This window comes from Neofelis nebulosa, chromosome 2 (genome assembly GCF_028018385.1).
Source record: "Neofelis nebulosa isolate mNeoNeb1 chromosome 2, mNeoNeb1.pri, whole genome shotgun sequence".
In the NCBI taxonomy this organism is placed as follows: domain Eukaryota; kingdom Metazoa; phylum Chordata; class Mammalia; order Carnivora; family Felidae; genus Neofelis; species Neofelis nebulosa.
The window spans coordinates 19,675,451-19,697,932 of NC_080783.1; the positions used below are offsets into that span (position 1 = coordinate 19,675,451).

The 22,482-nt window shown below is 54.1% G+C and overlaps 1 protein-coding gene across 10 annotated transcripts in view; it reads left to right on the forward strand.

The window, feature by feature from the left end:
* TNS1 (tensin 1) overlaps positions 1-22,482 on the forward strand; it is a 194,652-nt gene that overhangs the window by 97,328 nt on the left and 74,842 nt on the right. For 9 of the 10 annotated variants that reach the window (XM_058705321.1, XM_058705311.1, XM_058705368.1 and 6 more), the window contains 13 exons: positions 310-360; positions 6,442-6,491; positions 8,605-8,776; positions 11,215-11,265; positions 12,174-12,296; positions 12,686-12,750; positions 13,706-13,789; positions 17,302-17,414; positions 17,822-17,882; positions 18,117-18,192; positions 18,789-18,918; positions 20,641-20,706; positions 21,842-21,958. In XM_058705321.1, the coding sequence (XP_058561304.1) occupies positions 310-360; positions 6,442-6,491; positions 8,605-8,776; positions 11,215-11,265; positions 12,174-12,296; positions 12,686-12,750; positions 13,706-13,789; positions 17,302-17,414; positions 17,822-17,882; positions 18,117-18,192; positions 18,789-18,918; positions 20,641-20,706; positions 21,842-21,958 (1,159 nt within the window). Of the gene's footprint in view, positions 1-309; positions 361-1,291; positions 1,451-6,441; positions 6,492-8,604; positions 8,777-11,214; positions 11,266-12,173; positions 12,297-12,685; positions 12,751-13,705; positions 13,790-17,301; positions 17,415-17,821; positions 17,883-18,116; positions 18,193-18,788; positions 18,919-20,640; positions 20,707-21,841; positions 21,959-22,482 lie in introns of those variants that run through there. The other variant, XM_058705340.1, reaches the window with a different exon arrangement.

Sequence of the window (22,482 nt, forward strand, 5' to 3'; positions counted from 1 at the left end):
GACTGAGCCACCTAGGCACCCCCTTCATTCAGGCTTCTAATTGTGTGGCCATTGGCAATTCATGAGCCTGCCTGTACCTCACTTTTCTTACCTGCAAAATGGGAAGAGGAAAATTATAAAACAAATGAGAGGGTTGGTTGGCTCTGAGGGGCTTTTAGTGGACAAAGAAATGCTAAACACACAACTAAGTTGCCTCCGAGGCCCTTCTGCCAGCTCCCTCCTGCCAATCCCAGTAGGTGAAAAACGAGGGTGCCCTTTGATTACTTTCCTTGACTCCCCTCTCTGACTGTGTTTTTTCTCCGTCTCCAGGGAGAAGGAGCTTTCCGGGGTGGAAACACACGGAAAAGCCTTGAGGAAGACGTAAGTATGGGGATGGGGAAGGGAAGGGTTTGGCTGGGCTCATGGTGCCCCAGGGGGATTGGAGGTGTGGATGATGTATACTACCTGCCTTGCTGAAGCATCCCTTACCTCCTTTCCAGAAGGACAGGCAGGGGTCTCTGAGTGCTATGGCTGAGCAGGGGAGGAGGGGTTGGAAATGGTGAACAAGCCCCATGGACTTACATACCGGACCTCAGTCTTGGCTTTGGCTCCCAGCTCGGCTGGATCCAGAGCTCATTTGCCCATCACTTTGCCAGACCTCAGTGCTCCAGGCTGGGGAGGGAGGCAGCAAGGGTGTGCTGTGAGGTCTGGCTCGGTGGTGAGCAGGATACTAGCAGAGCTATAGCAGAGGGACTAAGGACAGAGGCGAAGAAGGACTCCTGGGCTCACAGAGGGTCATCAGACCTTGAGGAATTACAAGCTCTGCTTCTTTGGAAAAAAGGGGTCTTTGCAAACGTCAGGATCTTCTGTGTGGCTTCAGTGCTGTTGATTCTGGAGGAAGAAGCTGGAAGCTGGGCCCGTTGACCCCTCTGGGCTCTTCCTGGTGGGCAGTTTTGGTGGAGGTCAATGGGCAAATTGCTTAAATGGAGAGACCCCTGGGAAGGGCAGAAGGGGCTCTCCTGGGACCCTGCTCTGAGCGGTGCTCGTGTCTGGGCTTGTCCTCATGTGCCCGGGGTAGACACCCCACACAGTCGGGCCTTTCTCTTTCTTCCCCACTCTCGTCTGACAATTTGCCCCTACGCTGGCCTCCATCCTTGCTCGCCTTGATCCACAGAGGAACAGGGAGTGGTTTTGGCGGTTGGCACAGGGGGAGCTGTTGATGGCATGAGGCCCTATCATCTGACAGCTGCCTGACCCGCCATGGGGAGGGCCCCAGAGGGAGGTGCTCAGGCTGCGGGAGGCTCCTGCAGGCGGCTGCCCTTGTGTGGTGAGCCCGTGGCCACGGCCACATTGCCCTGGGGCAGCCCTTCATGGCCAGCCCTGAAAGGCGGAGGCGTCCCTGGGGCTGTACGACCTGTCCAGGAGGAGCGGGAGCATGCCTCTTAAATTAGTGGGGAAGGCTCTGTTCAAGGTACGCGTGGGTCCTATGGGCACGGAGTGCACATGTTGGGGAGGGACTCTTGTCCAAGTTTGCGGTATTTTGGGGGCTGAGATGTGGGTCAGAAATTAGGCTTTGTGTGTACCTACTGCTGAGGATGAACTCAAGTAGTGCACCCAAAGCATATAATATATGCTCAATAAATATTAGCCATTCTTATTACTGTTATTTTGACCAAGGGCCTGGAGCTGGATTGAGTACTTTGGTGATCCCCAGACACCACCCCTATGGTGGATGCTATGGTTCCATTAAAATTTTTTTTTTTAATGTTTATTTATTTGAGAGAGAGAGAGAGAGAGAGAGAGAGAGAGAGAAAGAGTGAGCAGGGGAGGGGCAGAGAGAGGGGGAGACAGAGGATCCGAAGCAGGTCCCGTGCTGCCAGCATAGAGCCCAATGCGGGGCTTGAACTCACAAACCATGAGATCATGACCTGAACCGAGGTTGGATGCTTAAGCGACTGAGCCACCCAGGCGCCCTTGGTCCCTCATTTTTCGGATGAGGAGGTAGAGACTTGAAGGGGCTCAGTGAATTGACGAGTACCTTCCCCACCCCTTCCTGGGTTTGCTGCTCGAATCTGGTTGTACCCTGCTCTCCCAGCCCTTGGCCAGGAGATGATGTGTGAACTAAAGCCTTTACCTGACGGCCTGGGCACACTTACGGCCAGGTCCTGATGCTGCTGCTTCCCCCAGCCCCAGCCTGGGCCAGACATAGCTTGTCAGGGAAAGCTGCAGCAAGAGAGAGTGAAGTTAGACATCATGAAGAACTTTTTGACGTGATGGTGGGTATGACCTTGGTCCCAGGAAAGAAAGAAGCGGCCCTTTAGTTGGGACGGGAGGTTTTTTTTTTTAGAAGGAAAGTTTGTTGATTTGGGATGAATGCGCGTGTGTCTAATGTGTGCCAAGGTGGGTAAGGGTTGTGTCCTGTCTGGATGTGGGAAGAGGGTTGTGACTTCTGGCGTAGCTAGTCTAGTCAAGGGAATGCTAAGCGAGCGAGCGGATTCTAGAATGGCCTGTGTGCTGCAGAGGAGGGAAAACCTAGTGTCTAAAGTTCCCAGACACCTGTCTCGGGTTGGGTGATCCCAGGGTCTTTGGTCCATGCCCTCCTCAGCCATGGGGGACCCCCGCAGTCTGCCCCGTGCGAGGAGACCTGTGCTAGAGGCAGCACAGTTGCGGCCCTCAGCCTAGTGCCGTGCCGTTGGGCCTGTTTGTTGAGCTGTTTTCCTGTCTCTGGCCCGTGGCCCAGGACTCATAGGGCCGGAATGGCTGTTTTCCTCCAGCAGGGCTGGTGTGTAGAGAGGTTTGTGGATGCTGTGCTGTGTCGCACTCTGTTTTGGAAAAATCCAGGCTGGTGGGCAGGAAGGAGAGAGGAAGGGGTGTGGCTGGAGGGGCTGGTGGGGGCGGGAGGGGGTGGCCACGGCCCCCAGAGGAGAGGTAGGAATGGGGACGGGCCCCTGACGTAGATTGGGCACCAATTTCTGGCTGCCTGACGTGGCCCCTGGTGTTTCTTATGGACCCTCCTCCCAACTCTGCCCCCTGGGGACTGGGGCTCAGGAAACGGCTTTTCTTTTGGTCCAGAGCTGTTGTGTTTGGTCTGTGGACCTCAAAGGCAGGCAGGACTCTTCCCACACAGTTGTTGCTCTAAACCAACTCCACCCAGGTCCTGGGGTTCCCGCTCCTTGCTGCATGGTGGAGAAGGTGGTGGCAAATAACAGAGCCTAGGGCCACAGACCTTGAGCCACTCAGAAGTGTCCGAGTGGTCGTTGGCAGTGGGGACCAAGGCAAAAAGAGTTGGCTGGATCTGCAGGACGAAGGGTGAGGGTTAGATACTAGGAGGAACTTCCTGGTAGAGAAGTAAGACACCGTTTTGGTGGGGGGGCTGTGGAACTTTCTTTCATGCTGTTCTCTTACTGAAAGCGAGACCGTGGTTCGGTGATGACTGTAGGGGAGAGTTCTTGGTGCCTAGGGAGTTGGATCAAAGTTGTATTATTGATCTCTGTCCTGGGAGAAGCGGGAGGGGGAGGTAAAGCCGAATGGGCAAAGGGCTTTGAGAGCCCCAGAGAGGAGAAGAATGGGATTACAGGCTGACAGAGAGCTTCTTTTTTCTTTTTCAAATAAAATCTTTGTAGTACTTTTTGTAAAGCCCTCTGGTAGTTTCCCCTGGGGGCTTTAGGTGGAACAGGTGAATCACATAAGATCACACGAGCACTGTGCTATACCCATTTTACAGACTGGCCAGTGAGACCCGGCAGCAGAGTCTCATGCCTGTTCTTGAAGAGAACAGCTCCAGTATAAGCTCTCTGAGGTCAGGGATTTCGCCTCCTCCGGTCCCCAGCGCCTAGCACGTTGCCTGGCACACAGCTGGTGGCACTCAGCGAGGGTTTTTGGAATGAGGGAAGGAGCGTGATGACGGACAGCAGAGATGACTGATCTCTCAGGGGGCTCCCAGCCTCTCAGAGAGGGTGTGTGTGCTGAGGCGTGTGCTGGGGGTGCCCATCTCTGGCCTCATGTGTGAGGTCACCTGTGTGTTTTGGAGCATGAGGCCGTGCTTGCTCATACCCCCCGCCCCCACAACTATGTGTGGTTCTTCACGTCCACGAGACTCAGGCTTGTCACCCGTGTGTCTGCTTTCTGCCAGCGAGTGTCACATGTCCTCGAACTCTGCAGAAAACAGGAAGCCCCGTCAGTTAGAGGACGGCCCAGTGATTCAACAGGGGATGACCATCCAGCTGTTCCCGTCCCTGTCATCTGGTGGGGTCACGGTCCAGGGCAGCTTCCTCCCCTGCTGCCCCTTCCCTGGCTGGCCTGGAGCAGAGCCGGCTTGGACTTTGTCTTATCACCTCTGGAGGCGGCACAGCCAGACTCTGTTGGGGCCAAGTTTTTATTTATCTTCCCTGGCTTTTTTGGGGTGGGGAGGTTAAGGAATGTGGAGTGTTGTAACTTTGGGAAGGGGGTGGAGGAACGGGATCCAGCTCTCCTGCCCCGTTCTTCCTTTTCACCCCTGCGCCCGAGGAGGCTTCTGGCTCCCCTTGGCTCCCCAGTCCCCTCGCCAAGCTGGCCTCAATATCACGTCTCCCTGCAGCTCCGTGAGCCCAGACCCATGGCCCTGACCACACCGCAAGCCTCGGCTGCAGCTGTGGCTTCCAGTTGTTCGAGGCAGCTGTGGTGGCCTCCTCCAAAGTGGCTGTGGATCAGCAACAGATGAAACCCGAGGGGCTATTTATAGCAGGGTGGCCCCGGGGCCTGGAGCAGGGCCTGGGGCCTGGGGCGGTCCAGCGACTCCTCATCAGGGACCAGTGAAATCAAGATGGATGAAGTGTTGGGTCTCTGTGTTCCTCTGGGCGGGTAGTTTTGGAACAGCCTGGTTTGGGGCTTGAAAAGCAAACATGATCCCTCTTACCCGCGCCCCCCCCCCCCCGCCCCCCCCACCATGCCTGACTCATGCAAACCCAAGTTGTCAAGGCCAGGGGGCTGTGGAGACAGACACTTTCCTCCCCAACAGCCCCACTTGGTTCTTCCTGCTGCTACTGCAGAGGCTGAGTGGTTCGGAGCTGAGCTGTAGCCCACGCAGAGGGGGCTCTGGGTGCAGCCTTCTCACAGGTGGCTGGATGGAGACACCTCCTCTTAGTGGGGCTGCCCTGACTTTGGGCACTACCAGGAGCCTGGCCTCCAGGCTTCTCTGCCCCTGCCTTGTCGGCCCTGCAGGGGCCTGGAGGAGGCCGAAAGCGGCTGCTCTCTTCGGGGCCCCAGTGGTTAAACCCAAGGTCTGAGGGTGAGTCCTGCCAGTTGTCAACTTCCCCAGGACTTGGGGGTGAGTCACCGTGCCTCAGTTTCTCCTCTCCCTGGTAGACTGTGGTCCTGTCTCCTCCAAGAGGTGGTTGCAACTTGGTGGTGGGGAAAGGCTGGTTTCGGGGAGGCACAGGGATGTTTGGTAGGTGCCGATGGGCTCGGAGAGCCCTGGCTGGGCCTGGGAATCTAGAAGTTGGGCGTCGATTTTGCATCACGTGAGGTGGCTGACAGGTGGGGGGAGAGGTGATGCAGGGCTCTGTGTATAGAGGTGAATGTTGGTTGTATGTGTAAGCACCCTTTTAATTGTACTAGATGCAGTAACAGTAACAATAAAGAAGTGCCTTATATGCATACTCCTTTTAATCTTCAAACAACTCCGTAAGGATTGCCCCATCTTACATGTGACGTTACAGAGATCCAGAGCATTGAGTACTCCCAGGTCGGCCGGCAGGGTGACTCTTAGCTTCCATCACGGTGCCATCGGGTCGTCTTGGGCTGTTTGGGACCCGAACTGGGGTCCGTTTGCCTAGATTTGTGCCGATTGACAACCCTCGAGAGGGGAGCGGGTGAGGGGGTAACCCAGTGGGAGGTGGGTCCGTAGGAGGGTAACTTGCTGCCCAGCACTGGTCTCGGTGGGTACACGCCGCCCCTGGCTGCTCTCAAGCCACAACTTCTGCTCCAATGGCTCTTTGTTGCTGCTGTGAAGGGGAGGATCGCGGGATGGTGGTGGTCAGGGGGTCAAGGTTCAGAGCAGGACAGAGGCTGCTGTCACCGGTCTTTCCTTCTGTCATGCTCGCGGTCGGTATTCTCCCCTGGGGGTTACGGTTACGGCATCCAGGGAATCAAGATGAAATGTGTTTCCGTCCATTTCGAAACTCTTTTATTGAGCGTGTACTCAGTGCAGATGGCACCAGCCCAGACATTTCTCAGCATCTGGGATTTCTTCCTTCCCTGGGGAGGGAGAGCTGAGCCCTCTGGGGGCTCACATGCACACTCACAAGCAATCGGTCTTGGTCGCTTTTGGCCTTAGGTTGCTGTGTAGCCTGGATGTTAGGGTGCCTGCGCTGCAATGTTGGCCAAGAAATAAGATCATCTGTGTTTGTCCGCAGCGCTGATGCTCCTGGGGACATCTCTCCGCCAGCCTCCTCCATAATGCCGCTTGTCTTTTCTCTGTCCTAGGGCTCCAGCAGAGTCACCCCGAGTGTCCAGCCCCACCCCCAGCCCATCAGGTATGCCTGGCTTGTTGGGGGGTGGGGGTGGCTAGGGATAGGGGTGCCGCTGTGAGGTCACTGTGGGTGTTTCCAGCAAATCATGCTTTTGGGTGCCTGAGACCGAAGTCATAAAGCCACAGGTAGGGAGCGTGGGCGGATGCGCAAGCCACAGAGAGAGGATGCGGGTAGCTGCATACCCTTGGAAATGGTCATGTTTTGAGTTCTAGCTCGAAGCTAAGCCTTGAGGTGGATTTTTTTTTTTTTTTTAATGTCCCTGCACGATCCCATCTAGTCCTTGCAACAACCCTGCAGGGTAAGTATTTTTATTCCCATTTGGCAGATGGAGAAACTGAGTCTCAGGGAGGTGCGGTGACTTGTTACAGGTCATGAGACCAACAAGAGGCAAGACTTGGGTGTGCCTTCGGGACTGGCTGGCATCATAGTCTATCTAGATCCAAGTCTTCTCTGTGGGCAGGGTTTTTGATGTTGAGGGTCATTTAGAAAAGGAAAGTTCTCTATCTGGCTGGGCCGGCAGGGGCTCGGGGCAGGGATGCACAAGGACTGGGTGCCTTGCTGATCTGTGTGCAGGTTCTGTGGTTTTTCTGGCTTGGTCCCTTCCCTCTCTGCCTCACCTTCACCTCTGAGGCTCCTGAGACAAGTGAGAATCTGCCTCCAGGGAAATGCAGCTCCAGCCAGAGAGGGCTGGTGTGTAGCTAAAGCCCCCAGTGGGTTGTGGCCGGGCTGCCAGCTGCCCGCAGACCTGAGCAGCCCCTTAGAGAATCTTCTTCCCTTACAGCTGAGAACCACCTTGGGGTGGGTGGGTGCAGGGTGCGATGCTGAAGTTGTCCAGGTGGTGGCACCGTTCTGCCTTGGACCCATCCCCGCCCGCCCAAGGCTGCAGTGAGAACCTTATCTTAGGGACAAGGAATGGCCCGGCTCAGAGGTCAAATTCAAACTGGGCTCCTTACCACAGCCCACTGGCCCCTCTACCACTTGGCTCCTGCCCTTGTCACCATGGAGAAGCCATACCTCGCCCTCGGCCCCCCCACCCCATCTCCAAGCCCTATATACACAGTTGGGTTCCAAGTTAACCCTGGTGGTATCTCTCTGCTGCCCCTCCCATCTCACCTTGACCCTGCTGTAGTGAAAGAGTCTCAGAAGGAAATGTTGCCCACCTTGGATACAAAGAGGAAGTGAGACAATAGGGGGCGGGTGACAGGGTAAGAAGGTATGGTGATAGGGAGGGTGTAAGGTGGGCCTCAGAATGGAATTTCAGTGTCCTGAGACCCATTTCCCCTTCCTGTCAGCTCCCTGGGGGCCACTCTGGGCCCTCCTGCTGGAAGAGAAGCTGGATGAGGTATAAAGGCGTGAGCCCCCGCCTCCCCTCACCCGGTACAGGGGCTCCCCACTTCCTTTAGGAGCTCAGGTGGCCACCTGCCGCCGCCGCAGCAGTAGGCTCAGCACCCTCTTAGAAATCACGGAGGCTGCAGCCAAGAAATAGCCCTGGAAGGTGGTGGGAGCTGCCAGAGGTGGGGGAGAGCCAGGGAACAAAGGGCGGGAGCCGACCTGCCTCTGGGGAGGGCTGGAATGTGCGCTGTGGTCTGGCTTACTGGAGCCCAGATGAGCTTGTCACCTGAGCTGCCCTTTCCCCTGAGAAGCCTCCCCCTCCACCCCCCTGCCCACTCTATAGCTCGGGAGCAGGGGGAGGGCGGAAGAATGCTCAGCTCCAGGGGCACCCGCCGCTCTCCTTCCTGTACTCGATCTGTCCCAGGATCCTTTGAAAGACTTCTGCCAGACCAGGTGGCCACAGTGTGTTGGAGGGCTGAGCTGGACTCCTGGGCTCCTGGCAGGTTCTGATCCTGACCCCGACCTCTGCGTTTATAGGTTGAAGGCAGTGCCGACAGGATTGATGGCCACCTAGGGTTGCTGTCATCGCTGTTTGGCTTGGAAATGGCCCGAGGTCCTTGCCAGCCTCTGCCCAGCTCCCTTTCCTCTGGTGCTCAGGGAACAGTCAAGCCTCCGGGGTTGGAATTGTGGGCCACATAGAGTGTCTAGGGGGCACAGATCCCTACACCTTGCCCTGAGGACCGGGGTTCTGATCCGAACCCCCTTCTGCCTACTGTGTCTCCAGAAACATGAGTCTGAGCCGGACCACGGAGGACAGCTGTGAGCTGGACCTGGTGTATGTCACAGAGAGGATCATCGCCGTCTCCTTCCCCAGCACAGCCAATGAGGAGAACTTTCGGAGCAACCTCCGAGAGGTGGCCCAGATGCTCAAGTCCAAGCATGGAGGCAGCTACCTGGTGAGGATGGGGCCCAGTACCCCCCGTCCTTTCTGCTTACTACCTCCTCGCTGCTGGTGCCCCTGCCCACCTGCCCTGGGCCAGCTCTTTCTTAGCCTCTCTCATGGCCTGAGTCCTCACTCACCCCCCAGCCCAACTTTACTGGGAGGAGTGTGTCTGCGGCTGGAATGCGGCGTCTGGAACCAAGTCACGTGTGCCCGTGTGCGTGTGCGCGTGAGTGTAGGTATATGTGCACATGGGCATGCGTGTGCTCGTGTGTATGTGTGTGTTGACCAGGAGGACAGAGTAACAAGAATTCATGTTATTGTGTGCTTGCTATGACACAGGCCCCGTTCAATCTGCTCTCCACGTATTAAACTTCATGACAGCGCTAGAAATCAGGTTTTGCTGGAGCACAGAGAGGTGGGGCGTTTGCCTGAGGTCAGGAGGCGGCAGTGCCTCTGAGAAGTCCCAGGGCAGAGTTGTGGAAACATTGCTATCACGGGGATGGTGCCTGGCCCAGGAGGAACACATCACGAATGTGGATGAGGGGCCCGGGGGTGCTCTTCTCTAATGGCAGAGAGCTGGCATGGGGAATCAGACCTATCCTTGGCCCCAGGGGAGGGCTCAGTTCTACAAGGAGGTGCCTGTGGATTTGGGCTGCACCCACCGACCAGACCGTGCAGCCTCGAGGGGCTGCCCCGATCTGTGAGCAGAGGCCGGCGTAGGGGACTGCATTAGGTCCCTGGGGCTGCTGTAACAGATTGCCACAAAAACGTGGTGTCTTGAAACAGCAGAACTGACTTTCTCACAGTTCTGGAGGCTGGAGGTCCAAATCAAGGTGTTGACCAGGCCATGCTCCCTCTGCAGGCTCTACAGGGGATCCTGCCTTTCCCCTTCCTGGTTTCCAGTGCCCCCCAGCGATCCTTACTGACCTTGGCTGCTAGCTGCATCACCGCAGTCTCTGCCTCTGTCCTCACACGGCCTGCCTTCTTTCTTGTGTCTCTCTGTGGGTCTTCTCATCTTATAAGGACACCAGGCATCGGACCTAGGGCCCGCCCTAAATCCAGGATGATCTCATCTTGAGATCCTTAACTACTTACATCAGCAGAGGCCCTATTTCTAAATAAGGTCACATTCTGAAGTTCCAGGTGGATCTGAATTTTTGTGGGACACTGTTGAACCCACCACAGACACGCCTCTCCATCAGCTGTGTTGGGCAGCGTTGAGAGCCCGGCTTCAGACACCAGGGAGTCCTGGGTTTGAGTGTTGGCTCTGCTCTCACTATCTGACCTTGGCCACTTTGCCTCACTAAACCTTAGGTTCTGCATCTGTAAAATGGGTCTAATTGTACGTCCTACCTCTTATGGTTGTTGAGAGAACTAAGCCAGCTGCTAGGTGTAAAGTCCTCAGCATTGGGCTGGCAGGTTGGGGACACTCGAGTGGTAGCTGTTGTTAATGTAATAAAGTCTGTACAGTTACAGGGTCCAAGAATGGACTGGAAGCCATCTGGGATCATTCCCAGTTTCAGGAGTCCAGGGTTCTGTGGGTCTCTGCTATGCCACCCTCCCTCTGCTTTCCCATCGCAGGCCATGTGGTCGCTTTCCTCGGCAGGAGGCAGCACAGTTTTCTTTGAGTTTTTTGGGCAATGAGGTGAAGGTGGAGACAGGAAGTCCAGGGATTGGGGGAGTCTTACGGGACATGGTTAGGTGTCGGAGGGCATCTTCCGGGAAAGGGGTGTCAAGGGTCTGAGAGGCCCCGCTCAGGGTGATTTGCACACTCGGAGGGAGGGCGTCCTCCCACAGAGCTGTTGCATTTTTAGGCGGATGAGGTTCTAAAGTTGACATGTGAAGTGGAAACCAGAGATGGCCAAACACTTATCATGTCACACCACCGGATTCCCGTCCAGTGTGGACGGGTGGCACATGGGATGAGACAGGCTGCATCCCCTTCTCACCTGCAGTTTGGGTGTCTCTCTGCTCACTGAGGGTTGGGGCTGAGTGTCCATGTACTTCTTTCTCCTTCTCTTTAATTTTTTTTGTTAATATTTTTATTATTTATTTTTGAGAGAGAGAGAGAGAGAGAGAGAGAGAGCGCGCAAGTGGGGGAGGGGAAGAGAGAGAGGGAGACACAGAATCTGAAGCAGGCTCCAGGCTCCGAGCTGTCAACACAGAGCCTGACGCAGGGCTTGAACTCACGAACTGTGAGATCATGACCTGAGCCGAAGTCAGATGCTTAACCGAGTGAGCCACCCTGGCGCCTCCTCTCTCCTCTTTATCCTGAGAACCTGTAGTTGAGTGCCTGTTGGTCAATGTGTGGGTCTGATGGGACTCCATTGTAAGCTTATGCATGGATAGAATTTTCACTGGGTGGTTGGGAGGAGAGAGACAGAGACAGAGACAGATGGACAGACAGCCAGCTAGCACCAATTCATGATTTCTTCCTTTTCCTCCTTGTAGCTTTTCAACCTCTCTGAGCGGAGGCCTGACATCGCAAAGCTCCACGCCAAGGTGAGCTGGTGCGGATTAGGGGTGGGGGCTTCCCTCTGCCTGGAAGAGAAGAACAGCGTGGTTCTCCCCGTGGTTCCTACTTCGGAATCTGGGGGGAAGGGCTGAGACACTTCGCAAAGCCTATTCCCTTTCTATGCCAGCTTCCCTTTGGAACATGGAAAATACTGTATTTATGGTTTCTGTAATACAAATTGCAGACAGCAAAGCTTGATGCAGCGATTTCCTACCCAGGTCTACCCCCCCACCCCCACCCCGGGTGCACATAGCATCTCTGGGGCGAGACTGGAACTGTGAGAATTTTAGTCTTATTGAAAAGCATTTTGGATTTAAACTGGCTGGGAATTGCCAATGGCTGGTTTTCACTTGTTCACTCGGCGGGCTGAGTGCCGGGCTTTGCGTGGATATCTGCTCTGCCTCCCGGATTCTGGTGCCTGTTGCTGTGGGACCCTGGGCAGGTGACAGTTCTCTGGGCCTCAGCTTGCCCCTCTGAAAGTAGATGGGCTGGATTAGACGTGCTCTCTTGGCTTTTCCAAGCATGGGTTCTCTTTTAGTTTAACGATCTGTGAGTTAAGCAAAGCTTTGAGGAGCCTGAGGACGGCCATTCAGATCTGCCCTCTGTCCCCTTTCGGGTTCTCTTGGTTGGCCGGAAAAATCAATGGCTTGTGTGTCAGGGCCTGGAAAAGAGCTGTGAATGGCTGGGGGCTCTTCACTTTCCTCTCTGGCCCTGAGCCAGGGTCTCTGGGCCACACCCTTGCCCCCCACTCTGGGTTGTTGGGCAGGGAGGGCGGGAAGCGAGGTTGGCTGGTGGTCGCTGCCCTGGAGCCAGCATGTGGCGTAGATGCAGCTCCCGCTGCCCCGGTTGAGTCTCTGGGGCTTCCACCACTTCTCACTCATGACTTTGACCACAGGTCCTGGAATTTGGCTGGCCTGACCTCCACACTCCAGCCCTAGAGAAGATCTGCAGCGTCTGCAAGGCCATGGACACTTGGCTCAATGCAGACCCTCACAATGTCGTCGTTCTGCACAATAAGGTCAGAGCAGGGGCTGCTCTGTATGTACGTGTGCGTGTGTGCATGTACACACGTGTGTGTATGTGAGCATGTGCACACATGCATAGACGTGTCCTCGGGTGAGTGTGTGTGCATTCTCCTTTCTAGGGGATGGTAGATCCTGTCCCGGGGGGCACCTGAGAAATGGGGGTTAGGAGCTTGTGGGACCCTCACGTGTGGTAGATGATCAACTGCGTTTCTTCTCTTTGGGACTCAGCCCGACCTGCTCCCCTCCCTGGCATCCCACTCCCTCCTTTGAACCACACCCCTCTCTCCAGCTGCTGCTCACTTTTTCTCCAGGCTTCTGGACGGGTTCTGGGGCAGCAGGGCTGGCCTTAGAAATACAGGCTTTGTGTTTGGGGTTCTTTCAGGGAAACCGAGGCAGGATAGGTGTTGTCATCGCGGCTTACATGCACTACAGCAACATTTCTGCCAGGTAAGAGCCTCTCATTCTCTGAATATTGACAGCAGGAACCCCGTCTGCCCATCCCTCCATGGCCTCTCCCTTCCTTGGCTGGGAGAATAATGACAGGGGATGGGGTGGAGGAGCCCACGGAAAGGAGAGGGATCTGCCCACGGCTCTGAGGCAGGTGGCTGTGCACGGAAGGCAGGAGCAAGGAGAGTCCTTTACTGGGGGCACTGGTGGCAGCAGACTCGAGAGGCAGGCCCATCCATGGACACCCCATCCAGCCACCTTCCTGGGACCACTTTTCCTTGGCAAATAGCCCTCTTTTTTCCTGAGTGAGCAGGTGAGAGAGTCAGAAAGAAATGTTGGATCAGATCTGGGTCTGAAAGAACCATCTAGAAGTTATCTCATCCTTGTGGGCCTTAATAAGGACTTTGGGGCTTGGGATGGGATGTTGCTAGAGAGTCAAGAACAGAGGGTCTATATTCTTTCTCTTCAAAATGATCTCTTTGCAGACAGATAGAATGTTCTATGAAGGGTTTAGACGGTGGTTGTGTGACTGTAAGAAACTTAACCCAGCCTAATCTTTCCTTAATGGTGAACATTTCCTGTGCACCTACTGTGTGCCCACATGTGCCAAGCTTGTTATACATGTTATTTCACTCAATTACCGTAACGACCTTCAAGGAAGGCACTTGTCACTCTCATTTGACAGAAAATGAAAATCAGGTTCAGAAGGATTAAGTAAACCTGCCTCAAGGCACAAGGTTAATAAGGAGGCGGCACATTTGGTATGGGAACCCAGGCTGTCTGGCTCCAAAGCCCCAGGGCTGAGTCCTGTAGCATACAGGATGCAGGAATGCCAGGGCACTCTTTTCCTGAAAGCTTCTCAGAGTAGGGTGGCTGGAGGGCTCTACAGGTCTGGGGGAGCAGGGGTGGGGAGACCAGGGAGTTGGCTCCTCTGACCACCTGTCTCTCCCTGCAGCGCCGATCAGGCCCTGGACCGGTTTGCAATGAAGCGATTCTATGAGGATAAGATTGTGCCCATTGGTCAGCCATCCCAGAGAAGGTGGGTCTCCAGGGCTCACTGCCAGTGCATGCACACGTGTGTGTGTGTGTGTGTGTGCACGCTGTCTTGGGGACTAGCCTCACGTACCCACAGTGGGTGGAACAGCCATGCCTAGGTGGGGGTATACGGAGCATGCATATTCAGGTGCCAGCCTGGAGTGCTGTAAGCTCAGGGGCATGAGTGAGCCAGTGGGCAGCTGTGTGTGCCCACAGATGGGCATGGCTGTTGGCTCCTGAGGCCAGCGCTGGAGAGCAGTGGGGCTGCTGGTGGGGGATACATTGGTCTGGGTGCAAGAAGGCAGCTTGTATGAGAAGGAAATGCCATGTTGGTCCTGGCAGCGGGACCGCGTCAGTGCTTGGGTGAACCTGTAGGAGGCTGGCGTCATTGCCGCCTGCCCTGGGGAGATCACAGATTCTTACCATAAGGGTCACCTTCTGGGAGAGCTTTAAAATTTTACCAAGGGCTCTCAAGCACGTGGTCTCATTGGAGTCCACAGCAGCCGAGGGAGGAAGCAGGGCAGAGAGGATTCATTGATTCATTGGATAAGTTTTATGTGCTCTACTACATTCCAAGTGCTGGGGATATCTAGTTGAGCAGGACGAAGTGTTTTGCCTGCAGTGAGCTGATATGCCACTAAGAAAGATGGGCATTGCCCGAGTAGATAGACCAACAGGACAATTTCAGGTAGCGGTTAGTGCTAGGAAGGAAAGAGAACAGAGTGGGATAGACCTGGTGGAGGAGATTGGGGCTATGTAATGAAGGGGGTCAGGGAACACCTGTCAGAAATGATGGATTTGAGGCCAACCCTGCATAATGGTGAGCTACGGTATGATGATCCAGGGCATCCCCACTTTACAGATGAGAAGCCTGAGCCTAGGGAGGGGACTCAACATGGCCAGGATCCATAGCAAGTATTAAGCAGAGCTAGAATGTACTTGGGGACCTGTAAGTCCGGTCAGGGCAGGGCCCCCAGGGTTGTGCCGCCCACTGTCCTGAGGGCTGGCCCAGGACTCTGCTCTGTGGATAACGTGCTGTTTAATGATGGCTGAGAGAGCACAGGGCTGGTGGACTGTGGGGAGGCTGCAGGTGAGTGCGAGTCAGAAGCCCAGGCTCAGAGGGGAGAGCTGGAGATGGGGAATAGGGCCCTGCCCCTATATGGCCAGAGCTGCGGGCCCACCACACATGGTGATGTGCCACACCACTCTGCACACCGGGGCTGTGGGACTGACCCTCTCAGCAGGGTCTCGTGGAGTTTCCCAAGGACATGAGCCATCAGGGAACTTTCAGGTCGTGAGAAGTACTTGGAAGGGGAACAAAACCCAAACAGAGCGTGATGGGCTAGAGAGTGATAGCGTGAGCGCCAGGGCTGAACTTTCTGAACAGGTGACATGCGGGGTGAGCTCTGAGAGGAAGAAGGGAAGCATCTGAGGGCGGGGCTGGGGTCACCACACAGAGGGGACAGCAAGTACGGTGGCCCAGAAGCCAAAGCATCCCACTGATTTTTCCAGCCCCTCGGAACACTGACCGGGCAGGCAGGACCCCCTCGCCTCTCTATGCTGGGGTTTCCCTTCTTATTCTTCATCATCACCCCCATCTTTCTTGCCTTGTTAGAAGGGTGCCGGCTCCGCTGGGGACTTACTCCCATTGTAGTGGGAAGCCCAAGCAGAAGCGAGTCCTCAGGCCACCTGGTGTCTTGCACCTGGCACAGGACACCCAGGAGCCAATCTCTGGGTCAGCCGTCAGAAACAGGATGGCTTTATGTGCAGAAAATTCTGGCTGGGCTGCCAGATGCAGCAGCTGTGGATCAATGAGAATCTTCCCAGAGAGGAAAGAATGGTCATTCAAGTACCTGCTCGTCGGTCCCTGGCTTTCTACATATGGCTGGTGGCCTTGGTCACGAGCCTGACCTTGAAGGATAAGAGGGACAAACAGAAGAGCATGATGTTACGATGACGCAGCGTGGCTTGGAGAGAGTGGGCAGAGCAGTCACACCCCTGCAGCAGAGCGCCTGGAGCACGGGGTCGGGGTTACCTCTCAGCCGTAGGAGTGTTTGGGGACTCCACAGCGCACGGCGTATGCTTACACAGCGCGCAGTCGGGCGTATGTTTACATTATCTGTCTGCCTTGCAGCTTATATCTGCAACCGCACCTGCTTATGGGTGGGTGATTCTGTCCGTGCCCGTGTGTGAACATGCAGCTGTTGGCTTCATTATGTATTTGTTGCCACTTTCCCGCCTTCTGGGCAGTGTCGTTTGCAGGGACGGGAGCAGTTGGAGGAGAGGAGGGCAGAGAGAGAGGGAGGGAGGGGCTTTGCCTGCAACTCCCCCATTCATTGTCACCCCACCCCCAGGCGGCTCATTGTCCCCAGCGCACAGACACATCCTGTTGGCATGATCCAGAGATCTGATAGGAACCGCCATTCCAGGTTTCCGGTTTGAGTAATGGGGCTGGGGGCTGGTCAGGGGCTGAATAGGAACCGGCTCTGCCCATCAGATTATCTTGCTTGGGTAGTCTGAAGTGACCCCACCCGGGCCCAGGGACAGAGGCCCACAGGCCTGGAGGTGGGCCAAGGAGCCAAGAGATAGGAGGGGACCATTGTCACGGTCATGTGGGTTCTGGTTCCACCAGCCTCAAAGAGCCCCCTTGCCTCTCGCCAAGTCTCAGGATTCATTGTGATTGGTGTGGCTGACCCAGCTCACCATTCAGAAAAGGAGGGCGCGCTGACCAATCCACAGCAAAAGGACGGGCCTCTCTTTCTGGCAGGTGCATTGAAAGACAGCATTCCTTCTCTCCCCATCCACCCCCGGCTTTGTGTGTTCTTGCTGTGCCAGCAACTCTTTCTGGACCTAGTTTCCTCTTCTAGAAGGAGTGGAGATGCATTCTTCCAACAAGATCCAAAGAGAATTGGGGAGAGGAATACACAGTAGATATTAGATGTCTTTCAATACCAGATATAGAGGGAGTTCATACACTTCAGCGTGATATAAAAAAGTGAAGGACTGTAATTGTTAAGCTCTTACAGTTTTCTGGACTGTCATGTGGCTGGGGGTCTGTGGGGACAGAACTGGGGCCTGTGGTTATAAGCATAAGCTTGGTTTAAGCTAGGTTTAGGGGTGTTGGAGTGTTTGATGGTTGATCAGCCTGCCTTGTGCAGTGGTGAGCAGCTAAACGATGCCTGTCAGGGATGTTGTGGAGGGGAATTTTGGTCCAGCTGATTTTTGGGCTGGGAGTGAAGCTGGATAGGGATTTTCATTTTGATCACCAGGGGGCGCCAGAGAACCCCAAAGCAGAGTATTGCCTTGACTCAGCTCCTGCTTGAGTGGTACCTGCTTGTCCTCTCTGCTTGGGGTTCCAGGCAGCAAGAAAGGATGGTGCTGGGAAGGAGACCCCAGCTTTCAGGAGGTCTAGGAGGGTGGTGGTGGTGGGGAGCTAGGTGAGCCCAGAAAAGAAACCAGGATGGCTCTGCTCTAGGGCAGGCCTCCTGGCTGAAGTTGCCACTCTCCCTGCCCCAGGTACGTGCACTACTTCAGTGGCCTGCTCTCTGGCTCCATCAAAATGAACAACAAGCCCTTGTTTCTGCACCACGTGATCATGCATGGCATCCCCAACTTCGAGTCTAAAGGAGGTACCTGCCTGAGCCCTCTGGCTTCCCCTCTTCCTGTCTCCCATCTTCTTTTCTTAAGAGGCAGCCTTGGGGTGGGGGAGGGGGGGGAGGGTCGAAACGTATGCTTGGATTGGAGTCCCGACTGCATGACTTGCTGAGCTTTCGTTGAACCTCAGTCTATTCATGGGTTAGATACTGGCATTGCCTGCTGGCACATGATGTCGGATGTGGCAATGTATTTTATAAACTTAAAAAATGCCTCTCAAATGAAAAGTTAGTATTTCTTCCTCCTTTCTCTTTCCATTTCTCCTTCTTCTTTTCCTTCTTCCCCTTCTTCCCTCCCCTCTCCCCAGCCCTTCCTTCCTTCACCCTCTCCCCCACCCCTGCACCGTTCCCGCTGTCTTAGCTAACATCACCCTCCCTTACAGGGTGTCGGCCGTTTCTCCGGATCTACCAGGCCATGCAGCCTGTCTACACATCGGGCATCTAGTAGGTCCACAGGACAAAGAGGCCAGGGGTGTCTGGGGCCTGAGGCTGAGGTCCAGGGACAGGGTGTGGGGGGATGGGCCAGGACCTCCTCTAGGAGGATCTCATCTAGCACAGGGCTGAGGGACAGAGGCAGCAAGCCTTCCTAGGAGCCCTCTGGCAGGGGGCGGTAGGGAACAAGCGTGCTGCCTGCCCCCTCAACAGCTCTCTTTCCCTCCGCTCGCCTCTCTCCCGTAGCAATGTCCAAGGAGACAGCCAGACCAGCATCTGCATCACCATCGAGCCTGGCCTGCTCTTGAAGGGAGATATCTTGGTGAGTGCTGCCCCTCTGTTTCGAGCCCCCTCCTCCCTGTTTATTTTCTCTCCTTTCTTCTCTCTTCCTGCTCCCCTTCTGCCTCTCCAGACAAGATCACCACTCCTCGTGAGTCACCAGCCTTGGGGCCATAGGCTCTCAGGGCTCCTGCAAAGGCTTTCAGCCTCCAGTAGTCCTTGTGCATTCCCCTGCCTCAGAGTTGGACTCGCTTCTCCTACGCCTGTCTCTTGGTCTGGAATGTCTTCAGGGAAATATCTCTCAGTGTGAGCTGGCTTCCCGTGGTGACAAGGACTCCTTCACTTCTAACTTCAGTCTTTTCTCCTGTAATTTAAATTCACCCGTACTTTTTCCTTTCTGTGTGAAGGAACTTCTTGGGAGGACAGTTTTGTCCCTACAGGGCAAGCTTGGCCTCCAACATTCTGCTTTCTAGAGGTTTCCCCAGATAGCTCTGAAATCCTGTTTGGTATTGGTGACCTCTCCCTCAGTGGGCTTGGGTGAGCCCTGGGTTCTCAGTCGTGGAGCTAATAAGGAGGCTCCCTGAGACCTGATTTCTCATCCTCAGTCCCCTGATGGGCTCTGCTTTCTTTCCCACCCAGCTGAAGTGCTACCACAAGAAGTTTCGGAGCCCAGCCCGAGATGTCATCTTCCGTGTGCAGTTCCACACCTGTGCCATCCATGACCTCGGGGTTGTTTTTGGGAAGGAAGACCTTGATGATGCCTTCAAAGGTGAGCTCACTGAGTAGAGGGACAGACCTAGCAAGGAATAACTATACCACAGGGTAGAAGAGCAATAATGGGGGAGCTATGGCAGTCAGGAAGGGGGAACCATTTTCTGAGGGAAAGAGAGTTGGTTAGGGAGGTGTCTCCCTTCTCTATCTGTTTGAGGTTTTGTCTATATCGCATTGAGACCTGGAACATATCCACATCCATTCACCCATTCACTCATCCACCCATCCACCCATGCATCCACCTACTTATCCAAATCCATCTTTCCTTCCTTCCTTCCTTCCTTCCTTCCTTCCTTCCTTCCTTCCATCCATCCATCCATCCATCTACCCACTCTTCCAAATCCATCCATCCATCCAACCATCCATCTATCCACCCACCCATCCACCTACCCACTCTTCCAAGTCCATCCATCTATCCATCCATCCATCCATCCATCCATCCATCCATCCAACCATTCACCCATCCATCCACCCGCCCATCCATATCCATGGATCCATCCACCCACTCATCCATATCCATCCATCCAAATCCATCCATCCATCTATCTAACCATCCATCCATCTATCTAACCACCCATCCAAATCTACCCATCCATCCACCCATCCATCTAAATCCATCCATCCACCCACCCATCCATCCACCCACCCATACATCTACTCACTTATCCAAATCCATCCATCTATTCATCTGTATGTTTGTCTATCCCTCATCCATCCATATATCCACCAAGAATCATTGTGTGTCTGTATGTGCCAGGCATGCGCTAGACCCTGGGGATACGGAGGGAAAGAAGTCAGGCCCTACCCTCAGGGAACTCACAGTCCCATTGGAGATAGAGACACGCAAGTGTGATACTATGAAGGGACCCCTGCAGTGATGGAGACATGCACTGGCATGTCCCATCCAGGGAGTGGTCACCATGCCTACTGTAACTTTGCTTCCCACACAGATCACACAGATGGTGATCTGTGTGCAGATTGGGCTCAGGCCAAGGGCAGAGAGTAGGGCTGGGGCTCAGTGGAGGAGGAAACTGATTCCCCCAGTGCAGTAGAAGGATGTTTCTGTGATGAGCTTCCCCTGGACTGAAGCCAGGAGGGGAAAAGCAGAAGATGCCATTATAATTCAGAACAGAATGCAAATGTTATCAGTCTTAACAAGGAAAAATAAAGGAATAACAGACAACATAAAGGTGGAGTTGGTAGAGGCAGAGGCAGGGGGGTGGTGCAAATTTTCTCCTCTTACATGTAGGGGGTCAGGAGACACCGTCGAAAATGAAAAGATCAAGAAATAGAGGTTTAGCTTAGGATCTAAAGTTTCAAAGGCAATTAGAATAAATAATGATAGTAATAATAATAGTAAGAATTGACTTAATAAGAAGGGAGATAGGAGTGATCTTAGCGGGCCAAATTAATCATTTTCATAATGGTGAATCAGTGGAGATTACTTGAAATCGGTAAATTGAGAGATAGCGGCATAAAAATAGAGTCTATTATTTACAGTCTTAGAGGTAACTGTTAGTGGAACAAGAAATAGAAATGGTTGGGCATGGTTATCTCAGGCAAGTAAGACTAGGGCTAAAGAGGCTCATTTCATTACGTATATATGTGGTATTATCAACCCTGCATATGCACATTATGTTAATCTTGTCTAGAAAGATTAAAATTTGAGTCCTTTTGGGGAATTCACTGCCCCTTTTTGTCTTTTCTTCTCCCTTTTCAGATGATCGATTTCCAGAATATGGCAAAGTGGAATTTGTATTTTCTTATGGACCAGAGAAAATTCAAGGTATTAGCTTGTTAGAATTCATTTTTTCCATGCCTTTGCTTTCATCCTAACCTGTCCTCTCTCCACCCCATCTGCCCCACAATTGTCAAGTTACTATGGCTACAAGGCAGGCCAGCAGTAAAGGATCTGGGTATTAGAGTGGACCCTCAGCTAAACATGAACCAATGACTTAATCTTTGGAGAATAAAAATAAAAAAGCCTACCAAGAGGTGCTGGGTTGGGTAGACTGTTCTTGTCCCATTAGGTCACCATCCTGTTATATTCAGAGGTTGAGGGCTGTGGTGGATGGAGGGAGTGGCTGGGGGCCATGCAGAGGAACTAGATGGACGAGAAGTATTTATGAGGCCCGAGGTGGTTCAACCTGAAGATGAGAAGGCCATTTTAATAATAGCCATTAAGCCTTTAGACTGGTTATATGTGGAGGCCAGTTGTTCTCCATCCTGTTTGAGAACAGAATGAGGACGAGACGAAATTAGGTTACAGACAGTGGGACTCTGGGTAGATTCTAGAAAAGACTGCCAAGAGGAAAGGAAAGGGACTTGCCCTAGGAGGCAGGACTTGGGGCTCGTGCGCTCTTCCCCTTCTGTGGATGTGTGGGAGAGACTGCTTCTCCCCTTGGATTTCTGCCTGGAGTGGAGGGCATCTTAAGTGGGAGGAGGGGGGTTGGCTAGAATGACCTAGTGTCTTCTGAGTATCACGGCTGTGATTTCCCTGATGTCCTTGGCCCCATGCTACTCGGCACAAGCCTCTTCCACACTCCCCTTGAATCCAGGGGCAGGCCTTCTGGCCCCCTGGCACTGACCCAGGGACCCTAGAGACACAGAATAGGACGAGACGGACACCCAGCCAGAGGGCTCTCCAGCTTTCTCCCTGGGAAGGGGGGGATCTTCATTCCTCAGTGTTCCATCCTGATTTACCCCTACGACCTGGTATGAGCCTTTTCAAGAATGCAAGAAACCAGACTCCTGGGTTCTCTGTCCAATTTAAGCTACTGGTCCCACCCACTATGGTTAAGAAAATAAGAAGTCCCTTAGGGAGCATCCCTGGGGAAGCTGTTGACTTCCTCTGTTTTTCTAGCTGCTGATTTTTTTTTTTTTTCTTTCTCTTCACTGCCCTCCCGCCCCGTTTCTCTCAGGCATGGAACACCTGGAGAACGGGCCGAGTGTGTCCGTGGACTATAACACCTCTGACCCCCTCATCCGCTGGGATTCCTATGACAACTTCAATGGGCATCGAGAGGATGGCATGGAGGGTAGGTGATAGCAGTGGCTTCTAGCTCCTCTCCAAACAACACTGCCCCTGCTCACATGGCCTTGGCTCTCTTGGTTGGCTGTGAACGCCGTACTGGGTTCAAAGAGGAGGCAGAGGAGAGGTCCAGGGCACCTTGGAGAGCTCACAGTTCAGTGGGGGAAGATAAGACAGAGCATAGATAATGAAGACAGAGCTAAAGAATGCAGCCAAACAGCCACACGAGAGTGTATCGCTGTTGTTAAATGAGTCCCATCTACGGTGAGCAGTGAGTGCTCTGAGACTGGCAGGGGAGGGATTCTAGACAGCTGGAGTGGCCTGAGAGGGCTCCTCAGAGGAGGTGGCCTTGAGTGGAGCTTGAGAGAACTCCCGTGCAGCAAACACTGCATTTGTTAGATTTCTTTTCAACCTGCTGTTAGATTTCTCCAGGCTCGCTGCCTGAGTTCCCCAGGGTCAGAGCACTAGGAATGTAGACACAGCATGCAGGACCTACAAGCTTTCATCAACAGCCAACGAAAATGTCGAAGA